At 27.7% G+C, this 19,097-nt stretch overlaps 2 protein-coding genes across 2 annotated transcripts; both read left to right on the plus strand.

Moving 5' to 3' along the window:
• The first annotated feature begins 1,605 nt into the window (after positions 1–1,605).
• Positions 1,606–9,641, plus strand: LOC148299155 (alpha-tocopherol transfer protein-like). The gene is made up of 6 exons (XM_088276335.1): positions 1,606–1,881; positions 3,713–3,872; positions 4,966–5,227; positions 5,652–5,762; positions 8,211–8,316; positions 9,383–9,641. Exons 1-6 carry the CDS (start codon positions 1,740–1,742, stop codon positions 9,532–9,534), a joined length of 933 nt encoding a protein of 310 aa, XP_088132461.1. The 5' UTR covers positions 1,606–1,739; the 3' UTR covers positions 9,535–9,641.
• A 956-nt stretch (positions 9,642–10,597) lies between these two features.
• LOC148299156 (retinol-binding protein pinta-like) lies at positions 10,598–17,595 on the plus strand. Its single transcript, XM_088276336.1, has 7 exons — positions 10,598–10,680; positions 12,122–12,299; positions 12,597–12,756; positions 15,413–15,674; positions 16,345–16,455; positions 16,653–16,755; positions 17,214–17,595. Exons 2-7 carry the CDS (start codon positions 12,161–12,163, stop codon positions 17,363–17,365), a joined length of 927 nt encoding a protein of 308 aa, XP_088132462.1. The 5' UTR covers positions 10,598–10,680; positions 12,122–12,160; the 3' UTR covers positions 17,366–17,595.
• Positions 17,596–19,097: the final 1,502 nt, after the last annotated feature.

The raw sequence follows: 19,097 nt of genomic DNA on the forward strand, positions 1-19,097 counted from the left end.
TAGTGTTATGAAAATTGTTTGATTTTGTTTATTTGTGACCTGTATCAATTCTGGATATTGAGTTCAATAATTTTATAAGGTCCAATTTTTAATTCATCAATTTTTTTCTGTTTAGCTTGTTTCCATTTTCCACATACACCATGTCTACTACGTTGTAATCGCAGTCGATTCTATTTGTGTCTATTGTAATTATGTGGTTTAATTGTATTGTATTTTCTAGCAATTTTATTGTATTCTCTAATCCAGTAATGATCAGATATGTATATATACATATATATATATATATATATATATATATATATATATATATATATATATATATATATATATATATATATATGTATATATATATATATATATATTTATATTTATATATATATATATTTATATATATATATATATATGTATATATAAATATATATATATATATATATATATATATATATATATATATATATATATATATATATATATATATATATATATATATATATATATATATATATATATATATATATATATATATATATATATATATATATATATATATATATATATATATATATATATATATATATATATATATATATATATATATATATATATGTATATATATATATATATATATATATATATATATATATATATATTATATATATATATTTTATATATATTACTTAGGCATCCATTTTCTTCCGTATAGAAACGATAGATGCTTTATTACAAGTTGAGACACCTTTAATACTCGTATGTAATTTAATTAATTCGATGTTGATTTATTTCATACGAACATTTTTTGTTGACCTTCTCATATCTTGGAAAAAAGTCTTCCAAATAATCTTCTCTTGGCGAAGTTGATAGACGTGGACTTAGCCCCTATTATTAATAATCAGGCTTATATAAATAAATCATTTTTGTACTCCTTCGTTCTTTGTACCAAGTCGAAAAGAGCAACACGTCTTTTTTTGTCTGAACCATAGGTCGGCAAAGTGTGGCTCGGGAGCTGAATGCAGCGCTTTGACCTTTCAAGTACTGCTCCGGCACAAATATCCGCAGGAAGGGTTTTCGACTTTATGTATTCATGCGAAAAATCTTTTTCAAGCATGAAATTTATAAAAGTAAACCAAGAAATCGTCCTATTGACGAAAACCTAGAAACCTGCTGAAAATAACAACAAACAAACCTGAATTGATCACACTTTTAAACGAGCTGCAAGGATATTTTTCGGAATAATTGGCGTTGTTATACTTGTACATATTTATATACATACATTACTTGTAAAAGATTTTTTTATGAATGAATAAAATACTTATTTTGCGTGAAATCAAGTTTTATTGGGTGTACCCGTAATTCATTAAAGATCTAAGACCTTTATTAAATAATTGTAATAAAGGTGTACTTGAATCGCAAACAGATTTGGTTTACAAGATGAAAAAAAAGTTGTTATGTGCATATTTGGTTCTTTGGCTAATAAGTTTGCCCACCACTGGTATAAACTCAATATCACCAATTATTTAATAAAAACAAGAGATTTTTACAACACGCGACAGCTCTATTTAACTAGTCATACACAAATTGTTAGATTAAATTATAATTGCGACAGAATAGATTATAACTATTCTCTGTTGTGTGTGAATGCTTTCGCGGTAGGATAATACTTACGTGCATATTGAACGGGTATTTTTATCGTCAATGGTGTATCACCCAAATTAATCACGTATTTTACAATCACACTGTCTATGATGGGAATCCGCGAGTTGAGTCCAGAATTAGCCAAGAAAGCCCGGGAAGAATTGTCTGAGGATCCTGCGAGAATACCGACGGATCTTCAAGCTATTAAGGATTGGCTGGAAAAACAGCCTCATTTAAATTCAAGAACGGGTAAGTACATTGTTATATGACATAATATTTGTTCTGCCTGTAAAAAAGGTCGCAAGTATTGTATTCATGTATTATTTTTCTGACTAATCATCGAACCGCTTCCTGAGAGAGGTTGACAGGGAGGATAGAAATTTCTACACATGGTTTACATGTAATATTTTCTTCTTAACTTTCTTAAGTCTATTCATACATATTCATCGGTTTGAATAACGGTACGTATAGTACCTTTTATATAGTAAAACTGCTTGTATTATAAATGTTGATTAGTAACTGATTTTTTTTTTACAAATTATTCGGCAGTCATTTTGTGGTGAAATTTATCCAATTTTTATAACACTTGTAAAATAGCAAATTTAAAAATATATTATTACACATACTCGTATTTCGATGTACTCAGCATCATTATAAAACGTTTTTTCAATTTAACAGTTCTGCCCTTGGGAAGTTGAAGGATGAAGAGAGGGTAGAAGGTGTTTTTTATTATTATTTATTAATTGGAACACGGACAGTAAGGGGGAGGATTAAGTCATTGTCATATTGTTGATTACGGGTTAATTATTTTGAAATGTATTTCTTATAAATTCTCCTTTAAATGCTAATGATTTTCTATTCTTCAAAATGTTGGAGTTTTCGACTTTTCATACTAAGTATTTGAACTAAGCTAAGAATATAAGATTCATGGTATTTAAGATAGGATGTATACAGGGCTTTTTTTCATGTAACGCCGTGGAACGGCGTTCCTGCACCTTTTTTACTGATATATATTTTGGTGACAAAAGTGTATAATGTGTGCAAGGAAAGTGATTTATTGATGAATGTTAGCAAATCCAAGATTATGGTTTTTGAAAGAGAAGAATGCAGATCTGAATGTGAAATATTAGTAAACGGAGAGATTTTGGAATAGGTAGATGATTTCGTGTATTTGGGTAGTATGTTTTCTAGGGATGGGAAGATTGATAAAGACATAGAAAAAAGAGTGAATGCTGGGAACAAAGTGAATGGTGCACTGAAATCAGTTATAGCAAATAAAAACCTATCAGCGGAAGCTAAACTGGCAGTGCACAACGGAGTCCGGATTCCAACTCTAATGTATGGAAGCGAAACATGGAGTTGGCAAAAGAAGGATGAAAGTAGACTGAATGCAGTCGAAATGCGATCTCTCATAGGAATGTGCGACAAAACGATGTATGATAGAAGTGCGAATAGTGATAAGGATGGAATGCAAAGCTGAGATAAGCATTATCGATAAAATTAAGAAAGGTGGGTTGAGATGGTTTGGACATGTAGAACGAATGAGTGAGGAAAGAACGGTAAAACAAATTTATGAGGCGAATGTTAGCGGGAAAAGAAGCAGAGGAGACCGAGAAAAACATGGCACGATCAGGTATGCCAAATACTTGAAAGTGGTCAGGTTAGGAGTCGTAACAATCGGCGGGTATGTATGAGGAGATGCATGAATGTGGAAGAGGCGGAGAATGTTTTCAAGGACAGAGTGGTGTGGCGCTCTATTCTCTCTGCCTACCCCTGCGGGGGAGCGGCGTGATGGTTAGTTAGTTTTTTTTTACAAAACAATGTTTGTGCTAACCGACTAAAAATTTATTTTTATATAATTCGTCAAGGTGATAAAATATGGTTTTTTTAATGAATATTTAAATGATAAATGAATATTTTCTTCATTAACTCTTTTTTTTTTAAAAAAAAAAATATTTATTTCGAAGAAAATACATTTTGTTCAATACAAAAACGGAGTTAAATATATTTTTTTCTTTTTTAAATGCTACCTGGGAAAACTATGCTTAGAAAATTTGTGCAAATAATTTTTCTATTTCAGATGACCAATGGCTGATCGCTTTTTTGCGATGCTCTAAGCACAGTTTGGAAAAAACAAAAAAAAAGATAGATGATTATTACACTGTAAATACCCTTTATACGGAAATTCCAAATATCTTTGATCCACTTGATCCGAAAGTCAATGACCTTCTAACGCGCGGGTAAGTCTCATACTTCTGATGAATGTATTAATGGGTAATGATTTTAAATATTCAGTATCAAATTGTAATTTTTGTATATATATATATATTTATTTATATATATATTTTTTTATAAATATATATATAAATATATATTTATATATATATATATATATATATATATATATATATATATATATATATATATATATATATATATATATATATATATAAATATAATATAAATAAATCTATATATGTATTTATAAATATACATGTATATATATTTTTTTAAATATATATAAATGTATATATATATATATATATATATATATATTTATATATATATATATATATATATATATATATATATATATATATATATATATATATATATATATATATATATATATATATATATAAATATATAAATATATATATATAAATATATATATATATATATATATATATATATATATATATATAAATATATATACATTTATATATATATATATATATATATATATATATATATATATACATATATATATATATACATATTTATATATATATATATATATATATATATATATATATATATATATATATATATATATATATATATATATATATATATATATATATATATATATATATATATATATATATATATATATATATATATATATATATATGTATATATATATATACATATATATATATATATATATATAAATATATATATATATATAAATATATATATATATATATATATATATATATATATATATATATATATATATATATATATATATATATATATATATATATATATATATATATGTATATATATATATACATATATATATATATATATATAAATATATATATATATAAATATATATATATATATATATATATATATATATATATATATATATATATATATATATATATATATATATATATATATATATATATATATATATATATATATATATATATATGATGTCGATGAATGATAAGTAGAGTGTAATATTACCATACCACAAAGATGACAATGATTTTAATAAACAAAATACATATTTGTTAATAATGGTTCCTCAATTTTTAGGTTTTGTGTAGTTGTTCCTAAAGTGCAGACACCTGATGGTCCGCGAGTAGTTATAATACGCGGTGAAACCCTCGATCCAAACAAATTCAATATCTTTGATCCATTGATTATTTTCAAAATGGTAATAAACCTCGTTTTACACGACGACGATCATACAACTGTAGCTGGAGTTGTAACAATCATTGATTTTAATAATTTATCAACCAGTTTCATTCCGCAGATAACTACATCCTTATTAAAAAAAACTGTTATGCTACTTCAGGTACTAAGAAACGTTTTATTATTATTATTCAGTTTATTATTTTTTTGACATCTCAACATAGATGAAGAAGAATATGAAAGTCTAGGCATTTACGGGGCTGACCGTAATGATGGACGTGTGTAATCACTTTACACACGCGTATCATTCACCAATTCTACTCATAATTAACAACCACACTACTCAAATTCTAACTTCTATATGTATGGTTAAATTTCGAAATAAAGTGCTTGAATCACTAGAATTTCAGTAGAGATATCTATTAGTGAGAGGAAAAAAGTATTATTTTTTGACATCTCATCAAAGGGTAGAGTAGTGAATGTAATAAATTAAAATCAACCATGACAGGTCTTAAGTCCTATTAATGACCAGACTATTTATTTCTTCGTCTGTGTTTAAGATATCAATATATTTATTTTGCCTTTAGGATGCTTCGCCTATCAGGGATAAAGAGATTCATGTTCTGAATCTCCACCCCACCCTTCATATCTTGTATAACATGATGAAAGTGTTCTTAAACGAGAAAATAAAAAAGCGGGTAAGTATTTTTTTTAAAAAAACCCCTATCCGCACCCCAATGGTGCAGGGCACTGTTTCATATAAACGCAGTGTTATCTTGATAGTTTACACATGAAGGAAAGGTGATCAGCCCTCCGCTTCAGGTACCAGCAAAGGGTAATATTGAATTAATATTACAGTGAAAAAATCACTTATATTTATTTGACCACCCGCTTGGGAATCGAACCCGGGACCTCCAGAACGGTAGGCGAGCTTGCTGACCATTACATTACGGAGGCGGACAGTCAATTAACAATGGTGGTCAATCAATAATTACTCAACTAACTAAAAGTCATACTGCTTCCCTCAGAAGTACAGAGAGAGGATAAACCTACTTGCAAACATTCTTCGCCTCTTCATTCATCCCCTCCTACAAACCCGCCGATTATTCACACACCCGACTTAAAATATTTAAGACACTTGATCATTATATTATTTTCACCGTATTGTTTTCTTCTATTTCCTACTATATTCGCATATATTGAATTAATAGTCCTTCCTCACTCATACCTTATACATATCCAAATAATTTCACCATTCATCCATCAATCACCTAACTTAATTTAATCTATAATGCTTATTTCGGCCTTTCATTCTGGCCGTATTTCGCTGTTAGAATGTCATATTATACATCATCTGAGAGATCGCATTTTGACTGCATTCAGTCTTGTTTCAGCCTCTTTTGACAGCTAAATGCTTCACTTCCATACATTGGGGTTGGAACCAGGATTCCGTTTTTATTATTTAATTATTATTACGCTGTCCTAGTTATTTTACTCATCGTCCCCCTTTTACAATATTTTCCCTTCTTTTCACTAGGATTGATATATGTTCTCCGTTTTGCACCACTAGTTTAGATTCCATTTTTACACTGTTATTTAGTACAACTAATTTCAGTGCGCTTTTCACAGTGTTTAACCATTTTATTTTTTAAATAATTATAAATTTTTGTATTTCTTTCACAAAAAATAACAAAAAAACATCCAACTTGCTCAGCGTATAGGCAAACACTGAGCAGTTTGTGTGTTTTGCATATCCAACTTAAGGCATTAGATATATTCCATTTTGTTTAAATCGAGTGCGGCTAAATGATACATCTATCTGTTATATAAGGTTATCCAATAAGAGGTTTCATTTTGATATTTGAAAAAAAAACTGGTTTATTTTAAGATAAATTGATAAATATTTATTGCATTGTTAAGAGAAAAGTATGTGATTAACGATGGAAAACGATATCAGCCAAATGGCCGCCACGGCTACGGCTGCAGCACCATATCCTTTTCATGAAATTTTCCATGACCAATTCGTACATTTGCGACTGTATGTCCTCGGTAACTTCACGAATTCCATCTTTAAGGTCTTCGGTTGATTGTATAGCATTGGCATATACCTTATCTTTCACGTGGCCCCAAGGAAAAAAAGTCTCAAGGTTTTAATCACAAGATCTCGGGGGCCAACTGTGATCACCTCTTCGAGAAATAACACGGCCAGGAAATTTTTGTTGCAAAATTGCGATTGTTTCGTTTGCTTGTGTGGCACGTAGCGCCGCTTTGTTGAAAATAAACGTCGTCCACATCAATATCTTCTAATTCCGGCCTAAAAAATCATTAATCATAGCTCGATAGCGCAATCCATTCACCGTAACAGTTGCACCAGCCTCATTTTCGAATAAGTAAGGTCCAATCACGCCGCCAGCCCAAAAACCGCACCAAACAGTGACACGTGTAGGGTTTCGATTCTTCACATCACCAAATTGTCCCAACAGCTCAATTTTTTTTAACAAGTTTCACTATTGCTGACCGAGAAGGCGCTTCAACGACCAAAAAGTGCTTTAGTTTCGCGAACTGTGACTGCAAATTTTTCATCGTTTCTGTGGTCAATTTTAACAATTTCAATGCGTTGTTGAAGCGTGTATCGTTGCATTTTTATTGATCGCGTAGTTTTTACTTGTCAAATGTCCAAAGATGACAGCTTCAAAAGTGGCAGCTGCCCAGATAGCGGGTTATTCAAAATGAAAGCTCTTATTGGAAAACCCTATAGTTACAAAGTATACATAATTGTGTAGCGTCATAGACGTGTTTGTCAGTGGCGCTCAAGGGATTAATGATAATATTATATTTAAAAGAAAAAAATAAACATGGACCGTCTTAGACTCGAACAAGCTTAATTTTTTATGAATAATCCAAAATGAAATTGAGTATAGAATTAACTTATATATTTGTGCAATAGCGTCACACATTAATATTTTAATGATATGATTTGTAAAAAAAAACGCAATTGAAAATTTATTTCTTTTTGTGATCAATTAATACATTTAAAGCTTAAACACGGCATAACAATACTAGATAAATGAACATACTTAGTCAATGTGTTAAGATATATCAATTGTTGTTTATATTTTTTTCCGAATTTGAGTGTTTTTTTTTAGTTTTTCTTGCACACCGGTGATATGGAAGAATTATACAAAAACGTTTCAAGAGATATACTGCCGACTGAATATGGAGGCAATGGTGGCCCTATTCAAAATATGATTGGTAAGGATACAGTTCTAATGTTTATAAAATAATACAATTTTGTTTAAATCACTTTTTCAAAAAGTGGTTAAAACAAAGTTGTTTTATTTTATAAAGTTTATAAAATGTGCCACAAAGTATCTGCGAAAAACATTCAAGAAAAGTTCTAATATTAGTTGGGATGATAAGTAGAAATTAAGAGAAGGTTTATATTGTTTTATATTATTCACAAATCCTTATATAATTTTACTAATTTTATAAAGATTTGTGTATCAAAATACCCCTTGGATTCAACCGTTATTTTGATGAATTATTTAAAAAATACCAAAGCAAATGCAGCTTCCATCGTTATATTTCATAAAATTTACAAAAAAAAATTGTATCTGTTCTTACCTGTACAATATTTTACGAATTGTCCCTTGTATTTCATTAATTTATTCATTACTAAATTTATACTTTATGAGTACGAATATTTCTTTAACATTCATTATGAATCAAATAAAAGAATGGTAATTTTTTAACTTCCATTTATTTATCTTTTTTTACTGACTAACATTTGATGAAAAGTATCATTTTAGTAACTCAATATATCGTACCTTGAATGTTATCAACCTAAGACATGACAAATGACAGATGACAGCTAGTATCAGCTATCTTTATAATGATAAAGAGTTCACGATAAATATGGAAGTATATACAGCATTTAATTATTCCTTCTGTTTTTATTTTGTTGACGATAGAGGTAAGAGAGTAAATTGAAATAAGGAACAAAGGCAAATTAAAAGAAGATAATTATGTAGAAACACATACAAATTTTTATGTCTTCTTTTGTGTATATGTTATAACTGTCATCTGTTACAAACAGATAAAAAAATAAAAGTAATTTCAATTGACAAACCTGACTAAAAATGAAAAACAAAAAAAATATATTTTTAAAGAATTACGTTGAGTTTTAAATCAATCGTATAGCCTGTATTAAGAATGAGCCTTTAAATCTAGGGTCGTGTTAGTAGAAGTCAGGCCAATCGATCGTTATATTTTAAGCTTGTTTGACTTACCAAAAAGTATAAAAGTATTTTTTTTAAAGATGAATACAAAGATAAGCTGGAGAGTCGTCGGGAATGGTTAATGGAAAATTCCCAATACAAGACTGACGAGAGTAAGAGACCAGGAAAACCAAAGACAGCTGAGTCACTGTTTGGGCAGGAGGGATCCTTTCGCCAGTTGAACGTTGACTAAACGCTATTTAACAAATCTTTTTGTGCATATTATACTACATAACAAAAATAAAATAATTTTTGTATTGGTGTAGGAAGTGATTCAATATATTTTTAAATTTAAGAAAATATTATTATTAAAAAGAGAATTGCAGAAAAACATTTATTTGGGTTCTCAAAGTCAAATAAACGGATCAAAAAATATCGGTTTTTTCTTCTTCCCAAAATGAAAATAAGATAAAACGTATTTTTTTTACTTTCATCAAAAGAAATATATTTAAGAAAAACTGTAAAAATATATATATATATATATATATATATATATATATATATATATATATATATATATATATATATATATATATATATATATATATATATATATATATATATATATATATATATATATATATATATATATATATATATATATATATATATATATATATATATATATATATCTATGTATATATCTATGTATATATCTATATATATATATATATATATATATATATATATATATATATATATATATATATATATATATATGTATATATATATATATATATATATATATATATATATATATATATATATATATATATATATATATATATATACATATCTATATATTTATTTTTACAAAATAACATATATTTATAATATTTGTGTGTGTCAATTGATTGAAATATGCGCTCTGCAAATTTGAAACGATTAAATTGTCAGAAAGTGTTATCGTATTGCTAATATGTAACATATTTTGCAAATAAATATTCATATAAAGTATAAAAATTGTTAAATTAATAATTTACGTGTAATGTGAAAACAATATTTTTAAATACTAATAACGATATAAAGGAAGCCGAGCAAAAACACTCGTACATATGTATAATAATTTAATACAAGTGTTATTGGCGGTTCTTATTCCATATACCTGAGATGTTATATAAGTTCGGTCTATACGAAATTAATATTTGATTACATGAATTCGTGAATCCATGTCGGTAAGTTGATGATGTTCATATAATCAATACTATTGTAGATAAGGATAAGAATTTATTTCCCATTTTAGTGGCATTATTTTTAGTTGTGCAACGACAGATATAACGGCTAGTAGTTTATCCACACCTGTCAACCGACATATTCTTTTGCTATAGGTTGGATCAAGGTTAGTGACGCTTCAACATTTTTTTTTTTTTACAAGAGATAACAAATGTTACGTTTATTTTACTTCGAAATTTAGGTGAAACAATCTTATTTATTTATTTATTTATTGATTTGGCGTTTAGTTTGTAGAACTCCATTTTAATTTATGTATTAATTTTAAATCAAACACAGTTTTTTTGAGTCTACTAACTTATATTTTATTAACAGAAACACATAAAAATTATATTGTGATAATTGTTTCGCCTTGTCAGGGCATTATCAAACGAATGCTGAATTCGTTTGATAATGCCCTAACAAGGCGAAACAATTGTCAGAATATAATTTTTTATGTGTTTTTGTTTATAACATACAAGTAAGTAGACTCAAAAATCTGTGTTTGATTTAAAATTAATATATATAAAAAAAATCTTACCTTAAAAAATACACATTAAACTTGATTATCATAAAGGCATTCATATTTTAAACGATACAAATTTAAATGAAACTTACAAAGAAAATTATACGAATTCAGTTTGCATGATATAAGGATAATGGATATGTTTTTGTATTGCATATTTGTAAGAATCTTAAACACTTCATATAGATACTTCTAATAAATCGTAATAATGCTGTATATTTTGTCGTATTGCGAGTATCGTATATTAAGGTGTGTCGCACTGCAATATTTTCATTCATTTATCTTTTATTTATTAAATAAGATTTAAAAAATGAATGAACTTGATATTTACGGTAATCTAATATTATATAACCAAAATATTCTCAAAAATACAATGTCTTGATCCTGTCCAGCTAAGTTGTCGCTACTTACCACGGCTGGATATGTATCATATCTGTACTAAGGTAGGTAGAAATTTAATAATTTTTTATCATGAACTGGGTGGTTAGAAAGTGTTGGTAGCTTATTTTATGAGTTATTATGATTTCCTTAATTTTTTTGTTTTATTTTTTTGAAGGCGAATACCTAACAAATATTTTACAAATACAGGTTTCTTTCAATTTCTTACTTCCAAAAATAGTTTGAAATTTATCACACACATGCAGCAATTTTTATGTGTATAAATTTATATATATGTATATATATATATATATATATATATATATATATATATATATATATATATATATATATATATATATATATATATATATATATATATATATATATATATATATATATATATATATATATATATATAAATATATATATATATATTTAAATATATAAATATATATATATATATATATATATATATATATATATATATATATATATATATATATATATATATATATATATATATATATATATATATATATATATATATATATATATATACATATATTTATAAATAAATATTTAATTTTTACGACATTCATTCCTTTCTTTAATACATCGGATCTTGTAAATGTAATTTTCGTTTTAATGTTTTATTTTTTTACAGATTTGTTGCTTTATAAGTCAATAGTATTTATTGATCAAAATGCCAATCAGAGAACTAACTCCTGAGTTAGCTAAAATAGCGAAGGATGAACTGGGAGAAGATCCTGATAGGATCCCTAGTGATCTTCAAGCTATAAAGGACTGGCTGGCTAAACAAAGTCACATCAAGGCACGAACAGGTAAAACATATTTTTTTGTTTCATATGTTGTGTATTCATACACTTCATGCAGCTTTATAAATTAAAGTCTTCTTTCTTGACGGGTTTTGTAGACGTTCGTGTTGAGTAGACTTTGACTAGAAGAAAAAGAATTTCACGAAAAAGTAATTATGGTGTTCTTCCACACCACAATACTGACGCCAATCTTTCTCTATGGTTCTTGGTCCCCTCGAATACTTTTGAGGAAATCTTTCAATTAAATGCAGTCCCTTTAAGCACGATAATTTGAAAATTGTGTGAATAATTTTTCAATTTCAGATGACCAATGGTTAATCGCTTTCCTCCGAGGATGCAAGTACAGTTTAGAAAGGACGAAAGAAAAATTGGACAATTATTATACCATGAGGACGATGGTTCCAGAAATATCTTCAGCGGTCGATCCAAGGGATTCGAAGATACAAGAATTGTTAAGCTTAGGGTAAAATTCATTTTGATTTTTTATTTTTTAATCAAATTATTTCATGGTTTCATTTCACATATGCTAAATTTTGTTCCACTTTATAGAAGTATTCATATCAAGTTATATTTATTTTTGTATTTAAACACAAATAAATATTTTATTGAGATAGGAATATAAAAGACATTCCCTATTATGTAACAATCACCATTTCATCCATGATTGACGATAGCCATATTTTTTTCAATTGATAAAAATGTTTAAATGTTAAAAAACAAATTTTTTCATAAAAATTATTTGAGATTCGATTATTTTATGTGACTGTGACTTTAGTTCATTTTATGATGAAAAAAAACAAGACATATGTAAATATACATTCTGTTTTATGAATTGATTTGGCACCTCCACTTTGTGGATTCATAGAGCACCGAATATCTACTTGAATAATAATGAATTCATCCGAGAAATTAACAAAATAAAACTAACTGCATATACTAGTGGTAATAAACCAAGGATAATAGACGCAATTTTAATTAAAATATTTTACTGAAACCTTTCTTAACTCTGCCGATATATGTGAAGAAAACGTTTAAAAAATGAAGTTCTGAATCATTTATAATATATAAATAAAACATAAATTAAAATACCAAAAAATATTCGATAGTATTATATACTTATAGACCAGCATTTTCCACTAAAAATATTTTGTTTTAATGACAAAAAATATATAAAAAAAATATTAGATATTTATTGCTTATGTGAACTATATTTCAAATATGGAAGTTTCAAGATTAGTGTTACTTCCAGAAAATTCAAAATAAAAATGGGACTTTAACTATGTGAAATAAATAATATTTTTTCAGATTTCATTTACCTTTGAATAGATAAGAAACGCACAGATAACAACAATTACAGAATATATATACATATAATTACAGAATTAAAAAAATAATGTCTTAAACTGCAATATTTTGAACAAATAGAAGTTCATAAAAATATACGTAACAACTCGTATAAATGAGAAATAATTCTTACTTATTCTTCAACGTCCCACGGAAAAAACTAAAAAAATTAGATTTAGCTTCACATATGGTATCTTAAAATAAATCTAAACACGTGTCGCAATAGATTTTAAATAATGGTTTTATCGAGTGAAATTTAAATTAAAAATAAATGCTGTTATTAATCTTTGAACCTGCATGATATTAACTGCCATCACCGCAAAGAATTAATTATTCCTAAAAAAATATTCATAGTCCATGACGTAAATAGAAAATAATATTTATTCATTTCATTTTCAAGGAAAACAATTTAAATATCATAAGTGAGTTATCAAAGTCCTATGAAATGAAGAAAATACATATTGGTTGCTGATAAAAAATATGCATGAAATATTACACAGTCTGCGACGCTGATGAATAAAAAAGGCTGACGTATTTAGTAATAATGTGAAACATTTGAAATATAAGTGCTGCATTATTTAATTTGAAAAAATCTTAATTTATACAAATATGTATTATTTTTTGTTATTGGAATCTTCGTACAAAAATACTTCATTAAATATTACAAGCAAATAACAAGACAAATAATAATAGAAGTTTGGGTATTAACCATTCTTACGATCTATGATTTTCTTCTCAGAAACATCCTCATTTCGGTTGAGATATCAATAAAAGTCATATGTTTTGTTCATAAATATATCTATACTACTGACTTTTATCCGCACTCAATGGTGCATAGGGCAATGCATCCAATTGATAATTGATCATATAAAGGCAAGGTCACATTGGACTTTCAAATCACCAAGTCCTAAGCTTAAGGTACCGGTTCAGGAATATCAAATGAAGATAAGAATAAAATATTATTGTTTCGTCCCCCTAGGAATCGAACTCGGGATTTATTTCCAACTACAGCGGCTTCGTAAATTTGTTTTACCGATCTTTCCTCACTCATTCGTTTCACATGTACAAATATGTTAACACACCTTTATTTATCATATATACCACTCGAATACCTATCAGATATCGTTTTGTCCAATATTTATGTGGGTGATCGTATTTCGGCTGCATTTGGTAAACTTTTATTATTTTGAGAATACATATTGATTTTTAGAATACAAATTGGAATATTATGTTATTTTAAAACCATTATATATTTTTTTAAACTCTTTTCTTTGTGTTTTAAGCTAAAATTTCAATTACATCAAATGTTACCTGGGCTCAATGAAATTGATGTTGCGGTTTATCGTATGCTGGGCTTAATTTTTAGACAGTTAAAAAAAATGTAGAAGAATATGGAAATAAGGGCATTCACAGAACTCACGATTGTCTTAAGCTTGGTTAAGTGATCACTTTACACACGTGTAACATTCACTAATTCTACCCATGATTAACAACCAAACTATTCAATTTTTGAATTTTTTTACATATCAAATTCGTAACACAGAATGCGCGAGTACACAAAAGCCATCTATAGTGGGATGAAGAAAGCTTTTATTTAGCAGAGATTCTATCCTTTTGTATGCGAGGTCCGATTCCTGGATTATATTCACATACTCGAGAAACGCTCGAAAACACAATTTGCAATTTATTTTAGCTCATAATTTGATCAGTAAATTAATTTTCAACAATTTTTTTTAATGCGTGATTTCGATTGGTTTTAATATTTATATTTTCAGAGTTACTTTGGTTCTCCCCAAAGCTACGGGCCCTTCTGGCACACGGGTGGTTATAATTCGTCCTGGTTCCTACGACTCCAGTAAGTTCAACGTCTTGGAAACGATGGGACTTACCAACATGCTCACAGACTTGCTCCTACTCGAGGACGATCACACAACCATCGCGGGTAATCGGTACATCATAGACTTGAAAAACGTCACGATGGGACACTTTACCCAAATGACTCCAGGAACAATAAAAAAGATGGTTGTATCCGGTCAGGTAATTTTCGAATTAATTAAGATTGAAAATTTTCTATAAATATCAAAAGCTTAATTATAACGTAAATCTTCTATTTAAATCAAAAAGCTTCTATTTAAAGACTAAATAAATACTTAAAACTACTGTATTTGTTACTGCTCGCATCTTGAGATTATCCTCGTTCGTCCTGGTAATATGCCCAAAGAAGGAACGAACACTAAACGTTAAGTTTTATGTTCACAACATTTTGAGAGCGTCCAAATACTTGTTTACAAATCCGGTTTTTTCCTCTTAGAGTTATTTTACACTTTTGACATCACAACACAGATGAAGAAGAATATGGAATCCTGGGTATTTTCAGGGCTTACGACCCATCAGAGGCTGGTGAAGTGATCATTTACATACGTGGAATATTCAAAGATTTTTAAATCCAATCATTTATGGCTATTGTGAACAGAATCACGGAACGTCATGAGATGGATCGTATATGTGTGAATTGGTAGAATCATGGGTAGAATGGTGAATATTGCACGTATGTAAAGTTATCACTTGACCAGTCTATGACAGTTCGTAAGTTTTGAATATACTCTGACCATATTCTTCTTCTTTTATGTTGAGATGTCAAAAAAGTATTTTATAATTTTATTTTCTTGTATGACTTTTGAATGTTGAGTAATAATTATATTTCCAGGATGCGTTACCTATCAGGGATAAAGGAACACATCACGTCAACTCACCTTCTGGAGTTGAAACTATTTTTGGCCTCTTTAAGTCATTTATGAATGAAAAAAGCAGAAACAGGGTGAAATATTTTTATTATTTTATTTCTTTTCAAGTAAAACCAACAGCAGCAATAGTTTGCTATAAATACAATTAGACCCCTAAATAAACATATTTGTATTCAAAGAACAGATATCTATGATATGTCATATTTGAAAAACTGATCGAGAAGCTCTAAGTGAATATCTTAAATTAATAAACGTGATATAATTATTGCAGATTTTTATGCACAGTGATATGGAAGATCTCCAAAAATATATTCCGAAGGACATCTTACCGGCTGAGTATGGTGGAGATGGTGGATCAATCCAGAGTATTATAGGTAATTGACATCATTAACAATATCACAAGTATGTCCAAATCTTAGTACACAAATATTGCTGTTAATCATACAAATGACTTTCATATTTCTCTACATGTTTGTTGAAATATCAATTAAAATGGCATAATACTGATGACGTAATATCGACGATGCTATTTAAGTATTCTGTTACATCAAAACATGGTCCTCCCTTCTGTGAACAAATGCCCATTGAAAAGCATATTAAAATATTGATTGTCCTGAAAAAGAGACGAATACGTCTCGAGTAGTGTACTTACATTTTTGCAAAAAAGTAAAAAAGCATGTTTGCATTTGGAGCAGTTCTGCAGTACTCTGGTAGGCTTCACTCGATTTATGGACGTTTTCTTATAGGAACCATTATGAAAATAATTATTTGCTAATGATGTATTTAAAAAGATTATATAGTATACTTTTTGATTATTTAATTGTTTTGATAGATTACTGGAAGGGAAGGTTGGAAAGTAAGAGGGAGTGGTTCTTGGAGAACGCGAAGTTCCGGAGTGATGAGAGCAAGAGGCCAGGAAAACCAAAAACAGCTGAAACATTATTTGGAATTGAGGGGTCATTTCGACAGCTGAACGTTGACTAATGGTTACATAATATTTTACATAATAAAACAATGATTTTGAAAAGTAAAATTGAAGCATTTACAGTTAAGGTAATCTATGTATCAGTGTAATCAATCAATCAACAAAAAATTATGTAATTGATCTAGATGCTGGGTTGGGTAAATTAGTCATCAATCGACTTTGACAGGTATCTGTTATGTATTTATAGAATAAAAGTATTAAAATATAAGTAAAAAATAATAAAAAAAAAACATTTAAACACAAAGAAAAAAAATACATTTTTCATTAATTATGTAAAAACAATAAACATTGAGGATAAGTCCCTCTCCAAGCAGAAGAGCTTTATCTCTTTTTGGAGTGGCAGAGCGTAACTAGCATAAGATAGGTTATATGTAGAAATGTCTAAATATAGCAAATGAATTAATTTCTAATATTTTTTGTAACTATATTAATTAAATAAAGAATAATAATATTACAACATTGCATTTGTAATATCGCACGAATATTATATTTTAATAACCCCCGAGTGAATATATATTTTTTTATACATATCAAGGCAAGCAAAAAAAGGCTTTAAATTTATGTAATAAATTAAAAAAAAACATTTAATGGTAAAAATAACATAAATATGATATTTGGAAATTATATTTTTAAATCTCCATTCGACGGTTTTTCGGCAAGAAAGTTAGCGAATATTCAAACCAAACTCAAGTCTCTTGACTTTTGATAATTCTTACCGATCTTATACATGTAGTTCATTATGAGTAAAAACTCTGGATAAAGTTTCGCTTTTCGACAATAGGTGGCTATTTAAGAGTAGAGCTACAGTATACTGTACTTGGGATATTTTTATTTTTTATTTTTATTTTGTAAAGAAATATTTAAAATATTTTACTCTTACACTAAAAAAGAAGTTAAGAAGAAGAAGGAATATCGATTTACTGTCCGAAAATTATAGCGAATTGCCTTCGTTAAATCGTATTTTCCTTCTTCTTATCTTTATATGCACCCGATGGTGCAAATGGCACTGGAACATAAAGAATAGTGTTATTTGACAGTCAATTATGTAAGGTAAGGTGATCTTTAAGTTTTATATAACGTTTTATATGCGTTTTCCATAATTATTATTGTTGTTTTTTATATTATTTTCATTAACTGATTCGGAAGTTACTTTGTGGTAATATCTATGCATTTTTCAAATCTATTGTGATACGTGTTTCGATGCAATTTGCATCATTTTCTAATACTGTAACGGAATCTATTTCTAAATTTCAGAGTTTTGTTTTTGGAATGTTGAAAAGGGGGGAGCTGTTTCTTTCTTTTTTAATTATTATTTTGAGAATTAATTTTATCACTGGGAGTATAGATAATAGGGGAGGTTTAAGTCAAAGTAAAATTGTCAATTATGCATTCACAACTACATATATTTTTATGAATTGCTGCTATTGTTTTAAAATGTTGCAGTTTATGACTTTTCTTAATATTTTAAAAATATTATTTTTGTTAAATGTGTGATTGTTATCTATCAAACGATTTTTTCAAACCCTTATCCACACCCGACGGTGCAAAGGGCACTGCGTCACATAAATGCGTTGTTATCTTGATCGTTAATACATGAAGGAAATATGATTAACCTTCCGTTTTACGTACCAGTTCAGGGTAATATTGAATAAATATTAAAGTGAAAATATCACGTATATTTATATGACTCCCCCCCCCGGGAATCGAGCCCGGGACCTCTAGAACGGAAGT

The sequence above is a fragment of the Brachycentrus maculatus genome, unplaced genomic scaffold (genome assembly GCF_059751285.1).
Source record: "Brachycentrus maculatus isolate JH-2025_06_01 unplaced genomic scaffold, ASM5975128v1 h1tg001305l, whole genome shotgun sequence".
In the NCBI taxonomy this organism is placed as follows: Eukaryota; Metazoa; Arthropoda; class Insecta; order Trichoptera; family Brachycentridae; genus Brachycentrus; species Brachycentrus maculatus.